At 39.2% G+C, this 19,859-nt stretch overlaps 1 protein-coding gene across 1 annotated transcript in view; it reads left to right on the forward strand.

Annotated features, from left to right (window-relative positions):
• LOC106000496 (uncharacterized protein C2orf78-like) overlaps positions 1–15,983 on the forward strand; it is a 24,306-nt gene extending 8,323 nt beyond the window's left edge. Inside the window, 7 exon segments of the mRNA XM_013035772.1 lie at positions 6,292–6,455; positions 7,024–7,050; positions 7,053–7,106; positions 11,880–12,629; positions 14,110–14,188; positions 14,190–14,295; positions 14,592–15,983. Of these exon segments, the coding sequence (XP_012891226.1) occupies positions 6,292–6,455; positions 7,024–7,050; positions 7,053–7,106; positions 11,880–12,629; positions 14,110–14,188; positions 14,190–14,295; positions 14,592–15,983 (2,572 nt within the window).
• Positions 15,984–19,859: the final 3,876 nt, after the last annotated feature.

The following is a 19,859-nucleotide window of genomic DNA, read 5'->3' on the forward strand; positions in this document are numbered from 1 at the left end:
AATGCTTGGTAAGAAATGTACGCATTATCCTGCCCATGCAATTGTAACCCCTCTGTACAGTATGTTCACAAATAAAATAAAATAAAATTAAAAAAAAAGACTTACAGAGAGACTTCTCTGAAAAGGAAATAAGAATAGCCAATAGACACATGAACAAATGCTCAACATCTCTGGCCACAAAAGAAATGCATTCTAACCGGGGTGAGGTGGAATCTCAATGTTCTTTTGATTTGCATTTCTTTTATAGCTAGACAAGTTGAGCATTTCTTCATGTATTTATTACGATTCTTATTTTCTCTTCAGAGAAGTCTCTCTTTAATTCTTCTTTTTAAAAATCAGTAGTGAGCACTGTCCCTGTGCTCTTCAGCTCAAGGTGAGCACTGTACCTCTTGAGCCATAGCGTCCCTTCTGGTTTTCTAGTGGTTTGTATTGGAGATCAGAATCTCATTTGTTGTTGGAGGAATTAATTTTTTGAGTTCCAAGTATATATTAGATATGAGACCCTTGTCTGTTGTATGACTAGTGAAGATCTTCTCTCAATCCGTGGGCTTTTTATCGATCCTTCTTGCTATGTCCTTTGCCATGCAGGAGCTCTGCAGTTTCATACAATCCCACTTGTCCAACCTTTCTTTGATTTGTTGTGTTTCTGGGTCTTTATTTAGAAAATTTCCACCTGTGACAAGGAGTCCTAGAGTTTCTCCTATTCCTTCCTGTAATATTTTATCTGATTTGACTTTGTGGTCATTCATCCATTTGGAGTTGATTCTAGTGCAGGGTAATGAATCCCACTTTTGAGCATTTACTGAAATGATCACAAACAAGGTTATACTAACTAGGACAATTATGGTTTTAGCAGCACTATTCACCATAGCTATGATATGGAACCAACCCAGATACCCCTCAGTAGATGAATGGATCAGGAAAATGTGATATGTATATACATATGTATATATGAATTTTATGCCTCCATCAGAAAAAATGACACAGCCCCATTTGTTAGGAAATGGAAAGACTTGGGGAAAATTGTATTAAGTAAAGTAAGCCAGACCCAAAGAAACATAGGTCCCATGGTTTCCCTTATTTGCGATAACTAATATGCATCTAGGACAAGCAGAAAAGGTCAAAAGCTCTGTACAGATGACCATATAAGATGATGCTAGGGGAAATAAACCCCAAGAAAAGGATACAAGGGATTTTATTTTTGTTGTGGTTGTTTTTAATGTACTTACAATGTACTATGCAATTTTTTGTTTCTTTTCTATCTTCTTCCCCCATGGTATAATCCCTGTTTTCACTGTATTTGATTGCAGTACCCTGCATCTTGTATATATATTTTTCTAATTTGGGGAGAGGAAGGGAAATAACAAAATGCTGAAACAAGTATACAGGTTGACCCATTGTAACAATAAGATGTACAAGACACTATGTTTAAAATAAACTTTACAACTTTGTAAGGGAGGAAGGAGTTGGGGAGATGGGGATGGAAGGGATAGTAGGGAAAAACAAAGGAGGGGGTAACAATGCTCAATAGGAAATGTACTCATTACCTTACTCATGTAATTGTAACCCCACTGTACAGTATCTTAACAAAAATATAAAAGAAATCTAATAAAAACAGATTCTAGAGGGGATGTAGTAAAAAAAAAGAATGCTACTACAATGTTGGTGAGAGTGTAAACTTGTTCAAACAATTCAGAAAGCGGTGTGGAGGTTCCTCAAAAGGCTAAACATAGAGCTCTCCTATGACCCAGCAATCCCACTTCTGGGCATTTACACAAATAACCACAAACAAGGCCCTAATAAAGCTACCAGAAAACAATGTTCATTGCAGCATTATTTACCATAGCTAAGATATGGAACCAACACAAATGCTCCTCAGAAGATTAATGGATCAAGAAAATGGAATTCTATGCTTCCATCAGAAAGCATGACACTACCGCATTTGTTTGGAAATGGAAAGACTTGGAAAAAATCATGTTAAGTGAAGTAAGCCAGACACAAAGAAATATACATCCCATGGTGTTTATGGTATATCCCATGGTATCCCATGGTATTTATCAAGGATACAAATCTGGTTAAACATACTTAAGTTAATAAGTATAAGATATCAACAAAAGCAAGGACAAGTACCAAATGATCATCTGAGAGATACAGAAAAAGCCTTTTACAAGATCTAACACACCTTGAGGATAAAAGTTCTAGAGAAGCTAAGAATATATGGAATATTCCTAATGTAATAAAGGTGTATATGGTTAATCTATAGCCAGCATTGTACTTAAAGGTTAAGAACTAAAGCCATTGCCTTAAAATCAGGAATGAGACAGGAATGTCCACTCCCTCTACTATATTCTTGAATATACTGCCGGAATTCCTAGCAAGAGCAATAAGACAAGAGAAAAACATTAAAGGAAGCCAGCTGCTGGTGGCTGATGCCTATGATTCTGGCTACTCAGGAGGCTGAGACCTGAGGATCAGAGTTTAAAGCCAGCCTAATCAGAAAAGTCTGTGAGACTCTTATCTTCAATAAACTACATAGAAAGAGCCAGAAAGGCCCAGTGACTCAAGTGGTAGAGGCTAGCTCTGAGCACAAAGAGGCTCAGGGATAGTGGGAGCCCCTGAATTCAAGCCCCATGACTAGCAAAAACAAAATATAAACATAAAAGGCATCCAAATAGGGAAGAAAGAAGTAAAACTACTTCTTTTTTCAGATGACATGATCCTGTATTAATAGGACTCTAAAATCTCCTTTCCCATGCAGATCCAAAACTTTAACAAAATAGCAGAGTATATCATAACCTACAAAAATCAGTAGTTTTTCTGCTTTTCTGTAGGTCAACAACAAGAAGATCGAGAGTGAAATCAGGAAAGCAATCCCAGTTGAATTTCCTCAAGAAAAAACCCTAAGAAATAACCAAAAGTACAAAGAACATCTCTAGTAAAATCTATAAAAATGTGAAAAAAGGAAACTGAAAACTTAGGGAGATAGAAAGACCTTCCATGCTCCTGGATAGGAAGAATTAACATAATGAAATGGAACTAATTCCCCAAGCAATTTGAAAATTCAATGCAATACCCTCAAAACCCCAAAAATATTCTTGAATGAGATAGAGAAAGCAATTCAAAAATCTGTATGGAATAACAAAAGACTCTTCAAGGTCTTAGCAAGAGCAATCCTAAGCAGGAAGAACAGTGATGGAGAATAACAAAACCAAACTTCAAACTCTAGTACAATGCCATAGTAATAAAAACATCTTGGTACTGGTACAAAACGAAGCCTGAGTACCAATGAAACAGAAGATTCAGAAATGAATCCATAGACCTATAGCCACTAATATTCAATAAGGAAGCCAAAAATGTAGGCTGGAAGAAAACCTCTTCAAGCAAAGCTGACAGCAAAACTGGAAATCCATAGGAGGAAACTGAACTAGACCCCATATATCACCTTAAACCAGCCTCAATTCAAAATGGATCCAAGACATCAAAATAAGACTGGAAATCCTGACACTTTTACAGGAACGGTAGGGGAAACACTAGGGGCCGTGGGCATAGGTCAAACTTGCTAAGTAAATATCTAGATACAAAACAAATCAAAGAAATAACTGATATATATCAGATTATATCAAAATTAAAAAAATTTCTGCACAGCAAAGGAAATAGCTAACAAGACAAACAGAAGAAAAATCACAAAATGGGAGGTTTTTACCAGCTATATATCAGACAAGGGTCTAATATCCATAATACACTTTGAAGTTAAAAAATTAAACCCTCAAAAAATAAACCCTCAGAGAAACAACTCAAAATGTGCTAAAGCCCTAAACACTGACTTCTCAGAAGAAGTAAAAATGGCCAATATACATATGAAGAAATGTTCCACGTGTCTAGCCTTAAAGGAAATGCAAATCAAAACAACATTGAGATTCCACCTTACCCCAGGTAGAATAGCCATTATCAAGAAATCTAACAATAACACATGCTGGAGAAGATGTGGCCAAAAGCAAACTCTCTTATATGGTTGGTGGAAATGTAAGTTTGTTCAATCAGTTGGAAAGCAGTATGGAGGAAAGCTAAGTACAGAACTACCCTATGACCCAGCAATTCCACTCCTGAGCATTTATCCAATAGAGGACAAGCATGGATACACTACAGCTTCCAGCACAACCATATTCACTGCAGCGTTATTAACCATAGCCAAGGTATGGACTCATCCTATATGCCCCTGAATGGATGCATGGATCAAGAAAATGTGGTATATATACACAATGGAATTCCACTCATCCATTAGAAAGAATGATATTGTAAAATTTGTAAGAAAGTAGAAAGACTTGGGAAAAATTACATTAAGTCAACTAAGCTAGGTCCAGAGAAATAAAGGTTGTATGGCTTCCCTCATTAGTGAGATCTAGAATGTGCTTGTAAATCTATAAGTAAACACAATGGCTGGCATGCAGTTATAAGTGAATTAAATGAAGTATAACAGACTATTTAAAGAGTGCAAATAGTATAATCCTTCAGAAAGACTGAGTCGAAGCCAACAAAATAAGTAATAGGAAATAGATTGCTGCGGGGGAGGGGGAGAAGAGTAGAGGAATGATCAGGGAAAGCAGTAGAATGAAGGCAAGAATGCATTGTACATACCACAGAATTGAGAAAAATAAGGGAAGGGCGGGTCAAGGGGGTTAAGATTCTGAAGGGATGATACAGATCGATTTGCACTGTATACATAAATTGTTTATTAAATTGCAAAAATAATCAATACATAACCGAAAATTTAAGAAAAATGAGGAAAGTGTTGGAAGAGTGTGGAAGAATGTGGAAAGGTGTGACATTGATTAAGAGGCACTACGTTCATTAATTGCTATGTTGAATGCCAACTCCTTTCTGCAACTATTTAAACATAATAAGAAGAGTGTTTACTCTGCTTCAAAACAAATAATTGCCATGAAAAGGCAAACAGTCAGAAGTGGAGCTGTGGCTCAAGTTGTAGAAGCCAGCCGTGAGCAGGAGTTCAGGCCTCAAATAGTTTGCCAGGGGGCTATGGTATGGGAAAGTAACTCTAGCTACATAGGAGCCTAAGATCTGAGGATCACAGTTTAAAGGCAGCCCAGCAGGAAAGTCTAAGATATCTTTACCAAAATTAACTGCCATAAAAAAGCTGGAAATATAGCTGTGGCTCCAGTTGTAGAGCACCAGTCTTAAGGAGAACCTGAGGGAAGTAGCCAACCTCTGAGTTCCAGCTTCAATGTAGAAACCAACAAACAAAAGCAACACATCTTAACAGTGTTGGATTCCCTATAAAAGAGAAACAAACCAAGAAAATGAGTAGATAATGCAGAACTTTAGAAAGTCTCTGGACATACTAAATCACTGGCATAAATGAGATGTTTTACACAAAAGAAAAGGAAAACTATTAATATTTTTACTTTTAATGTCTTTCCCTTAGTGTATAAATTCTGAGAAATTTTGGAACAAAAATACTCAATTTTATGATCATTTAATACAAAAGTTGGTTAAATTGTGCTTATTTCATAAAAACAAAACAAAACAAAACCTACCACATGAATCTCATTTCTCCCATCTTCACTTTGTCTTGTGCTCTATCATTGTGTAATTTCTCTATTTGGCTCTTCATTTTGCCTGATGTTGCATCCTCTCATGACAGACAGAGAACACAAGAGCCCCAGGATTCCATAGTGGTGGTTTGTAAGAAGAAGGAAGCTACAGTAACTGCCACCCTCATTTCACTTATAGAAGAGAGAAAAAGATCCTCCATGCTTCTGGCATGAGAATGAACGAGATAGTGCATGACTACATGGCTCAAAGAGCCAGGGGAGCAAATAATAAGCAAAATAATTGTTTAAAGTCAGAAAAAATGAAGTCTGCATCATCTGTATCTTCCACCTTTAATGTTTGCTACTAATGTGCACACACCACATTTCAAAGTTTCAGGGCAAAGCAAAGATCTCTGCTTATAGCAGTAAAAATCCATGGTATAAGAATGCAAACTCTAGTGTGCACCAGGGGCTCATGCCTATTATAGCTTCTCAGAAGGCAGAGATGAGAGGATTACGGTTCTAAGCCAGTCCAGGCAGGAAAGTTTGTGAGACTCATATCCAATTAATGACCAAGAAGCCATTTGCAGCTATGGCTCAAGTGGTAGAGTGCTAGCCTTGATTTAAAAAGTAAAAGTTCTGGGACTAAGCCCTTGCCCTGAGTTCAAATCACAGGACCTATAATAAAATAAAACATAAAAGAATGTAAAATCAAGATTTCTCCAAGAAATATTTCCTAAAGTAAAGAAGAGAAAAATGAAGAACAGAGGAGAGATGCAAGTCCAATCTGGCCTAGAACAACTCAGAACAACGATGTCAAAGAGAAAGCACTAGAAGGCAAGTGCCTTGGCTTACAAAATTCCTTACAAGATGCCAACAATGTACTTCACCCTGCTCTTCAATCAGGTAACAAAAGAGCTCTTTCATTCTTCTTTGGGTATTTGAAAGTTCTAGTAAGTTCACTAATTGGGTCAACAAAATGATCTTAGAACAAGTGTAAGGCTTCAACCTCAAGGATCTTTCTTTGTCAAGCACATTAACTATATGTACAAAGTAATTATAATATTTTATGAGGTGAAATATAATGGACAAATTATAAATAGCTTTAATAATGAACATTGGTGATGAACACTGAGATGATGTCTTCCATTTAAGAGCCTAGAGGAAAGGGGGATAGTATGTCTGATTTGTAGACTTCAGGTCATCCAAGACCAAGCAGTCAGGAGTTATTAAAGCTCTCCTGCCATTCTCTACCCAATCCCCTCTTCTGGTTCAGATTCTGATCTTGTGATTGGCTACTTCAGACCTTTCAACTGCCTAGCTAATGACATCATTCTCCCACCAAACCTATCACCACCTAGTAGAATCCTGGGGTTACCATGGCATCCTTCGAATATTTGCATCATCGCAAGTGCCCAGTGCCCAGTGAGCAGTATCCAGTGAGCTCCTTACTGGACACACTCGTGCTCTTTAGCTTCAGCTATCCACACATCCTCAAGTGTCATTCCTCATCCTTTGTATCTCCAGTTGATACTACCCCTTCTGTCAGCATGTCTGGTAAGGAGAAAAAGGGTTTTATAGATATGTGACTTAGCCACACAATTTACTCTGTGATAAAATCTGTTGCTTTGTCTGCTACATGAAGATAATAAGTTGACCAACCTGGGATCACTTTGATTTCAAACATTGTGCTTACTTAAAGGGTAATCATGGATGGAGATTGAAGCCATAGACTTCTTCAGAGTGTCAATTTTAAACCAACTAATGGAGAAGGAAACTTGGGTGCAGTGAAAACTCTATCCAAGATACTTCATCTGTAACAGAGTCCTTCAACAGCTGGTTCCAATTTAGTATTTCAAATTTATTGTATTCAAAGAACAATATTTAAGTCTTTCAATATTTCTGCTCAAATGAGGTACAGAGAAAAACAGGAAGAGAAGAGGGATGAACAGGCTAGCATCAGACAGATGGTCTGGAAGGAAAAGTTCACCAGGAACCGGAGGGGTTAAGAAAAGATAAAGAGGAGGATGAGAAATAGGATAGAACCACAGCTATGAAGAGCATGGGGACATTCTGGAGAAAAGAGAGGTGGTTTAGAACGGAATGCTGAAGACAATAAAAAATTTTTAAATCAACACACAGAAAACAGAGTACAATCTAACCAAAGCAAGGCAAAATGAAGTAAGTTTTATTTAAAGTATACATTAATGGACCATAAAGCAAATTAAGGGTAAAACAGAATAATTAGAAGCAGTTTTTGAGAAGTCACTTTTAGATGGTTCTTGTTTTGTATTGCTTGTGATGTTTTATTCCAGTTGATTCTGAATACAGATGATGCTTGATAGTGCCTTTTTCAACCTGTGAACTCATAGCACTGGCATAGCACCGGTGCCAGCCATGCCCCAGCCCTCTTTGTTTCTGTTATTTTCTAGACAGGATTTGGAGTTCTACTAAGGCCACCCTCAAACCATGATCCTTCTGCCTATGAATCCCTTGTACTAGTGACCACAGCCATGATCCACTACAGGAGGTTATGTGATTGAGATGAAATTTCACTAACCTGCCTAGAAGGCTGTCAAGCCCCATCCTGGACTGTTTTCCGAGTAGTTAGGATCAGAGAAGTGAGCTTCTGACCCTGCCTTGACAGTTTCCAATGTGAACATTTTAGACATGTATTGTAGAAATGGTTCTTTATAACGTATTTCTAGGAAGGGTTCTTACAGAGGGTTGTGCAACATAAATTTCAGCATTACTTTTCATTCTGATTTTTAAACTTCATGGAGGTGTCTGTGTGTGTGTGTGTGTGTGTGTGTGTGTGTGTGTGTGTGTGTGTGTATTAATACCAAAACTTATACTCTAAGTCTGGGTGTTGTCTTTAAGCTTTTTAGCTCATAGCCAGTGGTCTACAACTTGAGCCACAGCTCTACTTCCTTGTTTTGCTGCTACTTAATAGGAAATAAGAATCTCATATGGTGAGGACCAGGTTGGTATCATACCCTCAATCCTCATGTTCCTGAGTAGTTAGGATAACACTCATAAGTGCCAGGAATGTGTACATATGAGTATATATGTATATATATGTTTATATGTATTTATATGTATATATATTCTAACTTTCATCATTAGTAGTTCAAATCAAAGCTGTATTTTATCCTTATAATCACTTTCTGGTTAAAACACAACAAACATAACTAGAATCAGTCCTTTGAGATCAAAAATCATAAATAAATATTTTTCTAAGAATAAAAAGCAAAATTTAATCTCCATGTCTTTATTTCCACATTCATTTAAACTAATTTTGAAGCACATTTTGGTTTTTTGTATTTAAAAGAGCTGTTTGGGTATTGGAATATAGTTTAGTAGCATATTATGACACTGATGTGCTATCTACTCTACTAGCAAGGCATCTTCAGTATCACATTACATAAATAAAAATATAAAAGGCCTTACTTCTGTCTGGAATTGTAGCTTCTGTCTGTGATCCTAGCTACTTAGAGGGCTGAGATCTATGGATCACAGTTCTAAGGCATACTGCAAGAGTAAGAGTCTTTTATTATCCTCAATTAACCACCCAAAAATGATATGGAGTACAGCTGAGGCTAAACTAGCAGTGCTGGTTGCTTTGAACAGACACACAGACCCACAGACATAGACACAAACACAGACTCAGACACAGACACACAGACACACAAACACAGACCCAAACACACACAGATACACACATACACACACTAAAGGATAGCACTCAGGCCCAGAATTTAATCCCCAGTAGCAATACCACTCAAAGAAGGTCTTTGTTGTATTGCCAATAAAGTAAATGATGATGATGATGATGAAGATGATGATAACAGAAAGGCAATAGTAATTTCTTTTCATGGGTGTTGATATTTGTTATGTTGAGGATGATTTTTTTCTCATAATTGAACATGAAGCTAGGTTTTCAGAATAAATATGAAAACTTCCAAAACTTTTCAAAAGACTTTTTGGTGTTTCTATTTTTACTATATTAATTAAAATATTCAACTAGAACAATTAATATCTTTAAATTGGAGTGTAATATTTAGAGAAATAGGAATGGTTACAATAATAGGATTCTTTTACTTTTGGTGATTTGCTGTCCTCTGTTCCATTTTGGGCTTGTTTCTTTGCTCTATTTTTTTTTTTTTGCATTTGTGCTATGTTGCCCAAACTGGTCTTAATCTCCTGAACAAGAGTGATTCTTTAACCTCACCATTGCACATTCTAGAAATACAGGGGTGTTAGGCTTCCTACCCATTAAAAATTACTAGTGTACATCGATTATGACTGCTTATTTGGCATTACTGTTGATGTAAAAAAATTCCAAAGAGGATGAGTTACCTAACTCCCAGGATAAAAGATCAGACCATAACTAATCATTCTCAATAAACATTAGAAATTTGAATTAAATGTACCATTTATACTATCAAAATTATGGGATAGTTAGAATAATTACAAAAGTCATGTGCAGGGGTGTATGCTGGAAATTCCAAAGCTTTGATGAAAGGAATCAAAGCAACAGTCAAGTAAATTTAGAGTTATCCATGCTTATAGAGAGGAAGACTCACTATTGTCTATTGAGGCAGGATGAATGAAGGGGAGATATGTCAATGAGAGATAGGGGGTAGGGATGGTGTACCTTTAAGTGGAGAAACCATATGTACTGACTTGAATTGCTTGCAAAAATGAGCTAAGTGTGGTATCTTATAGTCCAAGCTATTTGGAATTCCATTCACTTGAGAAGTTGAGGTTGAAGATTACAAGTTTGCTGTCAGTCTTCTCAATTAACTGACAAACTGTCCCCAAAAAGTTCTTAGCCAGGTGCCAGTGTTTAATACCTGCAATCCTAGCTACTCAAGGGGATGGATGTGAACATGGCAGTTCAAAGGCATCCTGGTCAAGAAAGTCCTTAGGATTCTTGTCTACAGTTAACCACTAAAAGGCAGAAGTAGAACTGTGTCTAACATGGTACAATGTTAGCCTTGAGCAAAGAAAAACTATGCAAATGCTCTCTCTCTCTCTCTCTCACACACACACACACACACACATACACACATACACACACACCACAATTCAAAACCAACTTTCACTTCTGTGCTAGATTTTGGCTAAAATGAAGGAAAAATGTCCTTTTGCTTAATATTGCACATACAATAACATCACTTCATTTACTGGTAAATATACTAAATGAGATTATTTGATAATATCCAAATTATCTTTAATATCTTTGTATATTCAATTATGTATCATATTTTTACATTTTGTCTAACTTTTCAGAACTGACTATATCTAGCTCTGTATCAATCATGTACGTCCCTTTTATTCATTACTCATTATTATGACTATTTGCTATTGATGGCTATTTGCCAATGGTATATTATGCCATTGATGAATAAGAAGAAGCTCAGAAAGTTTCACAGTTTTCTTGCAAAAAACGTTTCTTGAGAAAGTTATCTCTGTGGTAGGCATTGTGACTTCAAGTCAGAAGGTAGACCTGAAGAGGTCTGACTTGAGTTACCTTCTTATCTGTGTTTCAAATGAACTCTACAAGTGTCTTGCAACTTATACAAGGTGGCACAGCTAAAACAACCATGAAAATAGGATCGCTGTTTTCTCATGACCTATATCAACTAGCTCATAAAAAATTCTGTTTCAGGTTGAGAAGGGGGCTCGGTGGTAGAGTTCTTGCCTCACATGCATAAGGCCCTGGGTTCAATTCCTTACCACCACATAAGCAGAAAAATCCAGAAGTGGCACTGTCCCTTAAGTGATAGAGCTCTAGCCTTGAGCTGAAGAATTCAGGAACAAAGCCCAGGACCAGAGTTCAGGCCCCACGATCGACGAAAAAAAATTCTAGTTTTGCTGACTTTGGTGTATTGTTCACGGGCTCAACCTTTATAGCATGGTGCTCTCATAGCAATATGAAGTAAGTACTCAAACCAATCAGGCTGACCTCTGACCATCAGTTTCCTTACTCCAGAAATGGTGATCTAACAAGTGCTATAAGGATATCTGAGATCTAAAATGCTTCTATGCTAGGAAATAAGAGCAGACTAAAGGAAAGACAGGGATGCAAAGAAGAAGCCTATTTCTACCCAGAAAACTACTCAGGAACCACTTGCTGTCTTCTGTTGCACAGCTTGATCGGAAGAATAACAAATGGCTCTGACTTATAAACTGATCATAGATAGGTCAATGAGTGTTGGTATTAGAGGGCTTCTGATCATAGCCAGCCTCAAATATACTGCTCCTCAAAAAAAGTGGGAGCTGGTCAATCTCATTCATTTTTTACCACCCTCTTGTTTCTTGCAGACAATTTCCAACATCCATCTCTACTTGGAACTGCAAACTCACCACAGCTCTCTGTTCCTGTGGTGAGCGATGCCACTTCTCTAGCAGGAAATGTCTACAACCTCTCCAGAGTCTCAACTCCAGCCTTCACTTCAACATGGCAACTACCATCAACCTCTGGCATCTCTTTCCAGCCACTCACGGGTACTGCCTATCTTTATCAACATTCTAGCACACCCATGCTGACAGGAGTTACTGGCCAGAACCACATCTGCACTTCAGCCTCCTCTTGTCCCAGTACTTTTGAAAGGGAGTACACAGGACACAGTAAAAAGAAGTCATCTGAACTTAGAGACTTCACTGTAACTCTCAACCAGGGCACAGCAGTCCCTTCAATGGCTGTGACACCACGATATGTGGATGCCAATGTCATAGTCCCTCTGTATCCATCACTGTCTGCCAGCCTGGTTCAGGGAACATTATCTTAGATTCCACATCAAGAGAGTAGCATATTACTTCCCTACCAACCAAGAAACCAGGTTTACTACTATAATCAAAACACTATGGGCCCTCTGTTATCTGGAGAGCCTGGTCCCTGCCTGCAATCATATGGCTCTGTGACCTACACAGGGAGTGGGTTCTTTGCTCCTCAGCCAGAAATAGTGATGACACTCCAAGAGGTCCAGCCTACAGATGTCTTACCACCAGTCTCCACTTCTGGAATCTACTACTCTGTGTCTGCTCAACCTAACACAGAAACCAATTTCCAAGGTAAGCCCAGATGGCAAAAGGGAACAAGATTAGCATCATAGAAAAGGAGGGATGAATTTGCATCTGAATAGTGGAGAGCCCACAAATACAGTTTTAAGTCCTGAGCCTCTACCACCTCACTCACAAAATGACCTCTATTTTTAGGCATAAGCCAGAGAGGGCTGAGAGTATAGCTCAAATGATGGCGCTCTGAACTCAATTCAAACCTCAGTACTGCCATTAATTTTGTTGGATAATTAAATAAATACATAAGAATTTATGGAAAAGTGTGAAGGACAGCTGTGCTGCCCTTAGTGTCACCAAAAGCACACTCAGTGAGGCCATGCTGCTCATTGTCCTTGAAACCCACTCCCTCTAATTAATCCCCTTCTTTATCTAGTTCTTTGGTTTCATTAGAAAATATATCAAAAAGTAATTGTGTTAGTAACACATGAATTTCCTTTACTTGCATTTATTCCTTCCCAAAGGAAGCAGGTCAGAAGATGTATATTTTGTGTATTTTGTAGGCAGGAAGTCTACTCGAGTTAAGCACCAGTGGCTCATGTCTGTGGCCTAGCTACTGAGGAGACTGATCTGAGGCCTGAATTCCAAAGACATCTTGAAAAGTTTTTCAACATCTTATTTTCAGGTCACAAACCAATGCAGACAATAGACACCGAAATGAAGTAATAATGCAGCAGCCCTAAGAAAAAGTCAAGCAGAAAAAGAAGAAAGGCTGAAGTCAAGCTGCAGAATCATTGAGAAATGCACACACAGAAATGCACTCAAAATACACTAAAGGTTTCTTCCCCCCCGCCATGCCCGTTCTCTCACTTTAGGGTTAGAATCAACACATAAAATTGAGAAACTAGTATAAAAATATGAGGCTTTATAAAGTTGTTTTTTTGTTGCTCATGGGCTTGACCGCAGAGTCAAGAACATAGTAAGCAACCACTCTATCTCTGATCTGACAAGAAGTACAATCATTTCCTATTATTTTTTTGTCAGTCATGGAGCTTGAACTCTGGTCCTGGGCACTGTTCCTCAGCTCTTCAACTCACAGCAAGTGCTGTACCACTTGAACCACAGCAACACTTCTGATTTTCAGATGGTTAATTGGAGATAAGCGTCTCATGGATTTTCTTACCTGGGCTAGCTTTGAATCATGATCCTCAGATCTCAGCCTCCTGAGTATCTAGGAATACAGATGTGAGCAACCGGTGCCAGGCTTCATTTTCTATTTCTAAAGCTTCTTTTTTTATTTCACTTACAACAAACCTATAAAGGAAAAAGAAGAGAAATAATGCCATCTAATTAGCATGTTTTATATAGAGTAGTTATTATATATCTTCTTAGAGTCCTGTCCATGATCCTTAAGACCAGATCCTAGAAACACCTTGCCCAGTGATGAAAAAATGCCATTAAATTATTGGTATGTGAATGGAAGATCTACCAGGACTGATTTCTGTCCAGATCCCTTTGTACTGCTAGAAACTGCTAGAAACTTCCACATTCCTAAAATTACAATTTCCAAGTAAGAAATTTTGTCAGCCAGATACTCCAGACAACCCAAAGGCCTATAAGCATAAATACTGAAGTCATGGAGAAAAACGTGTCACCTGAACTTGGAGACATTTCAATAAGAGATCTAATATTAAACACTCCTAATATCTTGGCTGTGCCTCCAGCAAAGCCAGACATAAACAGAGAATAAACATTCAAACAAAAATAAAGACAAATTTTCAAAGCTCTGGTTGCCTTCCAGAAAACCATAGAAAGCTGGGATGTTTGACTATTCTCTTCAGAAATCCCTGACATGTAATGTAGGTGCAGGTCAACATTAACCTTAGGGAAAAGAGAGAAATCTATATATGATAGAGCCAATTTGGACATTTTGAGTCTTGAGGACAAATGGAATTGACTGTAACAATGGGTGGGCTTACAGACAGTGCTGTGATGGTGAAAGACATTCATTTTAACCAGACTTTCAATTCATTCACAGATCTCAAACAATCCAATGTTTCTACTACAACTGACATCAAAGGCACAGAAACCATCGATGAGATTCTCCTGCAGGAAAACTCAATGGTCACTAAGCATTCCACTGGTCAAGTCCAAAGGAACAAGCATGAAGCCTTGGAAAGTGTGGATGGAACTCCTGAGGTCAAAGTCGAATGCCAGCCCCCAGAGCTCCTGCTGGAAGAAGAGCTGACTGTGTGCACCATCCCATCCAGTGACCAGGCTTCCGTGAACACAGACAAACATTCTGACAGCAAATCTCCAAAAGCTGCATCCAGCAAGGTCAGCAAAACTAAGAGCCATGCACAGAAAGAGACCAAAAGGATCAGGGAGAACCACCCCAAGAAATGTGATGAAACCAAGCAGCCAGGGAACAAAATCAAAAAAGAAGAAAAGAAAAGCATTCCCAAGACCAAGCACAAGAGAAGTCACCCTGAGCTTAGCCAAGAGACCTTCAAAAGGCCTCGAACCAACCTAGGCGTGCAGATGTGGGAGTCAGTGCAGGTTTTCCATGCACTAGGGAAGAAATGTGAGAAGAAAAAGGAGCTGCCTTCTCCCAAGGCCTTGAGAAATGCCAGCAGCACACAAGAAACCAAGTCCACTCCAGCTGTGAAATCCTGGCTGGATATTCCCCATGAGGGCAAAGGCCCTAAAATTACTCAAGTCAAGAAAAGGGATAGGAGTGAAAGCCAGTGTCCATCACCAACCCAGGATGAGCTGCCTCCACCTGGGAAGGTCAAGCTGGTTCCTTTGCCTTTTCTAGCCCCAGAGAAGCCTCAAGCTCGACCTGTTTCTCGCAGGCCACAGTCTCTGGCCTCCCGGAGACCCACTGTACCTTACCGTGCTCTACCTTGTTCTAACACAGCTCAGCCTACTCCAGTCAGCCGATCTCAACCAGCTACTGCCAACACATGCTTCATAGATTCCACCAAAACATCACAGCCAATTGCAACCAAAACAATCAAACAGGGATTGACCACCACTCCCCAGCCTAGTGTGTCTCAATCAACCGTTGCTAGGCCTGAACCTTACAAAACATCATCTTCCACTTCTCTGCAGCAGAAGCCTGTGTCAACTTCTGGGACCAAGTTCCAGTCACCACCTAAACCTCAAAGCCAGTATCTACTCCAAGACTTCAGCCGCCAACCAATTCCATGGAGGAAACCTGATATTCCTGGGCCAGTAGTATCAAATCCCATCACCAAGGAGCAGAGGCCAGAGCGTGAAGCCATGAAAAGGCGGGCCCAGAAAGAGCGTGAAATTGCTGCCCAATACACTGCTTTGGGGAAACTGCAGTTTTTTGCTCAGAGGCAAAGAGATATGGAAGTTTCTCAATATTACGGCTATGTAATGTAATAGCTGCTGAGATTGTGGGAACCATATTGACTACCAGATATTTTCCCGTATATATTTATATACAAAGATATAAACACTGATATAGACTTATGATATATAGATATATTGATATACATAGTTTTTGATAGAATGAAATTATTATAATGTACTTAAACTCAATAAAATTGAACAATTAAATGTAATGGATTTGAGTATAAGATTAATGAAGAAGCCATTTGAGTTCTATGATATTTCCAAAGTTTTGCTTGATTTTGGGTAGAGGTTGGAATCAAAGGTTGCATTGGAAAGAAGAAACTGAATTGTGTGGGTCACAGGGGAGGGTAAGTGAAAGGTTTAAGGACAGCAGAACTAACACAGTCCAAGAGTAGGACAGAAAAAGCGATTATATAGGCTCTTAGCATAATCATAGATCAACAATGTGTTAGAAGACAAAATTTGAAAATTTAACAAAATTTAAAAATTTTTAAAAAATACAAGTTAGAAAATATTAAAAAGTGGCAGAAGAGTCTAGTAGAACTTAGAAATGTAGACCTTTATGTCTTATAGCCCCATAAGGGGAAAAATCCACTTTGAAGCTAGGATGTCATGACTCTTGCTTGTAATCCCACATCAAGAGACTGAATATAAAGATGGAGATTCTAAGGCAGCAATGGCAGACAAGTCACAGTCTCTTGCAAATTGAGCAGCAAAGAGCAGAGAGGGGAGCTCAGGCTCATCTGGTAATGCAGTAGTACTGAATGCAAAAGCTAACTGAAAACACACTGGCCCTAAATTCTATCATCAGCAGTGGCACACAACACACACACACACACACACACACACACACACACACCTTAGTACAACATCAACAGTCATGACTTAGAATAGGAAAGGCAAATACATCATATAGGAGAATATACCAGAGACAAGCCAAGGGGTTATTGTTATCCTGGGTACATTGGCTAACCTGGGCCTCGCCAAGTGAATTGCAGAAGCATAAAGCCCACCAGAATATTGAAGTAAGGCCAGGTCTGGCTGGCACCATATTGGCCACATGGTGGAGGGTAGGGTCTGGCATCTTGTCTTCATGCTGGGGGAAGAAAACGCCCCCCCCCCATCACCTGCCTCCCTGGTAATGGGCATGCCCGGACCCATGGAGGCAGGGGCAGGTACTTGGCAGATAGGTTACTGAATCTGTCAGTCCAGTGCCTGGGACTGGGAATTTCCTGAGGACCTGCCCCTGCACAGACCTATTTAGGCCTGGACCAGCCTAGCTGCCAGGGCTCCATGCCACGTGTGTCTCCTTGATTGTGTCCTGTGTCCTGTCTCTTAGCTCATTTCCAGTCATGATGGAGTTCCAATTCAGCTCTCCATGGGAGCAGAATTGGCTTGTTGATATTGTTCTTGTTATTTCTTTCCTCTACTTTCCTCTACTACTTCAATTAACCACCAAACACACAAGGCCAGTTTCCACTTGATCAGTGAGGTTTAGCAATGGGCTGAGATCATATTAAATGCAAAAGTCAAGGCCTCCAATGGAGGCCTCAGGCTCTGAATTCCTGAGATTTCAAGAGTGCTGGGGCTTCCAATCTGGCTTTCCCTACTGAAATTCTGGAGGTTATGGGCGGACAAGATCAAACATATGAAGTGGATTAAATACTAAATGAGGGGTGTCATGCACTGCTCATTCTTGCAGGTGGTGCTTTCCTACACCATTCCCAGAAAAGGAAGAGCACCAGCAATCTCTTCTCCTGGAGCCCATTCCAGGAGAATCCCAGGGGAACAGACCACCAAGGAACCGATTCCAAGGCAAGTACATGAGAGTCATTTATTGCAAGCTTGAACCTGGACTCACAACCGTCCCCCATGCAGCGGGTCAGAGTTGAGAGCCCTGACCCTTCCTCTAGCAGGGTTTTTATAGGGCTTTTAGGGTCTCCTATGCATCATTGCAACACAACAAATCATATCACACTGTGGGAAAAGTCATAAAATAATTCTAAAAGATGATTAGTGTAACCAGTGGCAGGAACTGACCAGGATTGGCTGGTTCATGGGGTTGGTGCTCTTCGAAATGATTGGCTAAAGCAGATGGTCTGAGCTGCCGACCTAGTGGTCTTTAACATCTGGAACTTTTGGTTTTTCCTGTTATCTGCTGATTAGCTGTAGTTAGTAGAATTTGCTGTAAAGGAGGTTGTTCCTGGAATTTGGGCTCAAGGGGATCCAGGGGAGTTGCTGACACATTTCCTGAATGAAATGGAATCCAAACCTAAAATTGCTATATTTTGTTCAGACTTCACATATGCACAGTCACTGCACTCAAGCTGCAGGGGCCTGTGTTCAAATTTTGTGCCCATGAGAGGCACATCTGGAGGGAGAGTGGGTGATGGGGCCTGAGAGAAAACAGGAAAGGAGAGTAGAGTAAGAGAAGGATATAGTATGGAGGATCATCATGGTAAAATCACTGAACTGTGATTAAAAACATTTCTTGAGCTAGATGCCATTGGCTCATGCCTGTAATTCTAGCTACCCCAGATGCTGAGGCCTGAGAATTCCTCTTCAAAGACAGCCTGTGCAGGAATTGTCTGGGAGACACTTATTTCCAATTAACCTGCAAAAAGCCAAAAGAGAAGCTGTGGCTGAAGTGGCTGAGACCTAGCCTTGAGCAAAAGCTCAGAGTGCCCAGGTTCTGAGTTCAAGCCCCAGAACCATATAAAAAAAAATCACTTCTTGTGATATAAATCATCACACTCACCATTTTGAAATGGACCCTGAGATGGAGCCCAAGCTGGTAAGATTCCATTTTGAGTTTTGCCTTTGTTTTAGGGATTTAGACTCGATGAGCCTAGTTCCCGGAATGAAAAAAAAATGCATCTGTTTTTCATCATAGAGGTCCTTCACTTCTTTGGTTAAGTTAATTCCTAGGTATTTTATTTTTTGTGGGGCTATTACGGATGGAATCGTTTTCCTAATTTCAGCCACACTTTTCTCATTGTTGGCATACAGAAAAGCCATTGATTTTTGAGGGTTAATTTTATACCCTGCTACTTTGCCAAAGTTTTGAATCAGAAAATAGAGTAATTTGGGAGTGGAGTCCATGGGATTCTTTAAATGCAAGATCATGTCATCTGCAAGAAGGAGAGTTTTACTTCATCTTTCCCTATTTAGATCCCCTTTATTTTTGCATCTTGTCTTATTGCTGTAGCTAGGCATTCTAATACGAGATTGAAGAGAAGTGGAGAGAGTGGACATCCTTGTCTCGTTCTTGAGTTAAGAGGAAATGACTTTAGTTTTTCACCATTACGTATGAGACTGGCTGTAGGTTTGTCATATACAGCCTTTATTGTATTGAGGAATGTTCCCTGGATTCCTAATTTTTCTAGAACCTTCATCATAAAGGGGTGTTGGATCTTGTCAAATGCTTTTTCTGCATCTATTGAGATAACCATGTGGTTCTTATCCTTGCTCTTTTTGATGTGATGAATTATATTAATTGATTTGCATATATTGAACCAGCTTTGTATCCCTGAAATAAATCCTGTTTGATCGTGGTGTATGATTTTTTGGATGAATTGTTGAAGTCAATTGGCCAAAATTTTGTTGAGAAGTTTTGCATCGATATTCATCAAAGAAATGAGTCTAAAGTTCTCTTTCCTTGATGAGTCCCTGCCTGATTTTGGGATCAGGGTTACAATGGCTTCATATAAAGAGTTTGGTAGTGAACTTTCTCTTTCAATTTCATTGAAGATTTGGAGGAGTATTGGTGTGAGCTCTGCTTTGAAGGCCTTGTAGAATTCTGCTGTAAATCCATCTGGTCCTGGGCTTTTCTTAGATGGGAGGTCTCCTATTGCTGTTTCTATTTCAATACTTGATATGGGCCTGTTAAGATAGTTTAACTCT

This window comes from Dipodomys ordii, unplaced genomic scaffold (genome assembly GCF_000151885.1).
Source record: "Dipodomys ordii isolate 6190 unplaced genomic scaffold, Dord_2.0 Scaffold220, whole genome shotgun sequence".
NCBI classification, from domain to species: Eukaryota; Metazoa; Chordata; class Mammalia; order Rodentia; family Heteromyidae; genus Dipodomys; species Dipodomys ordii.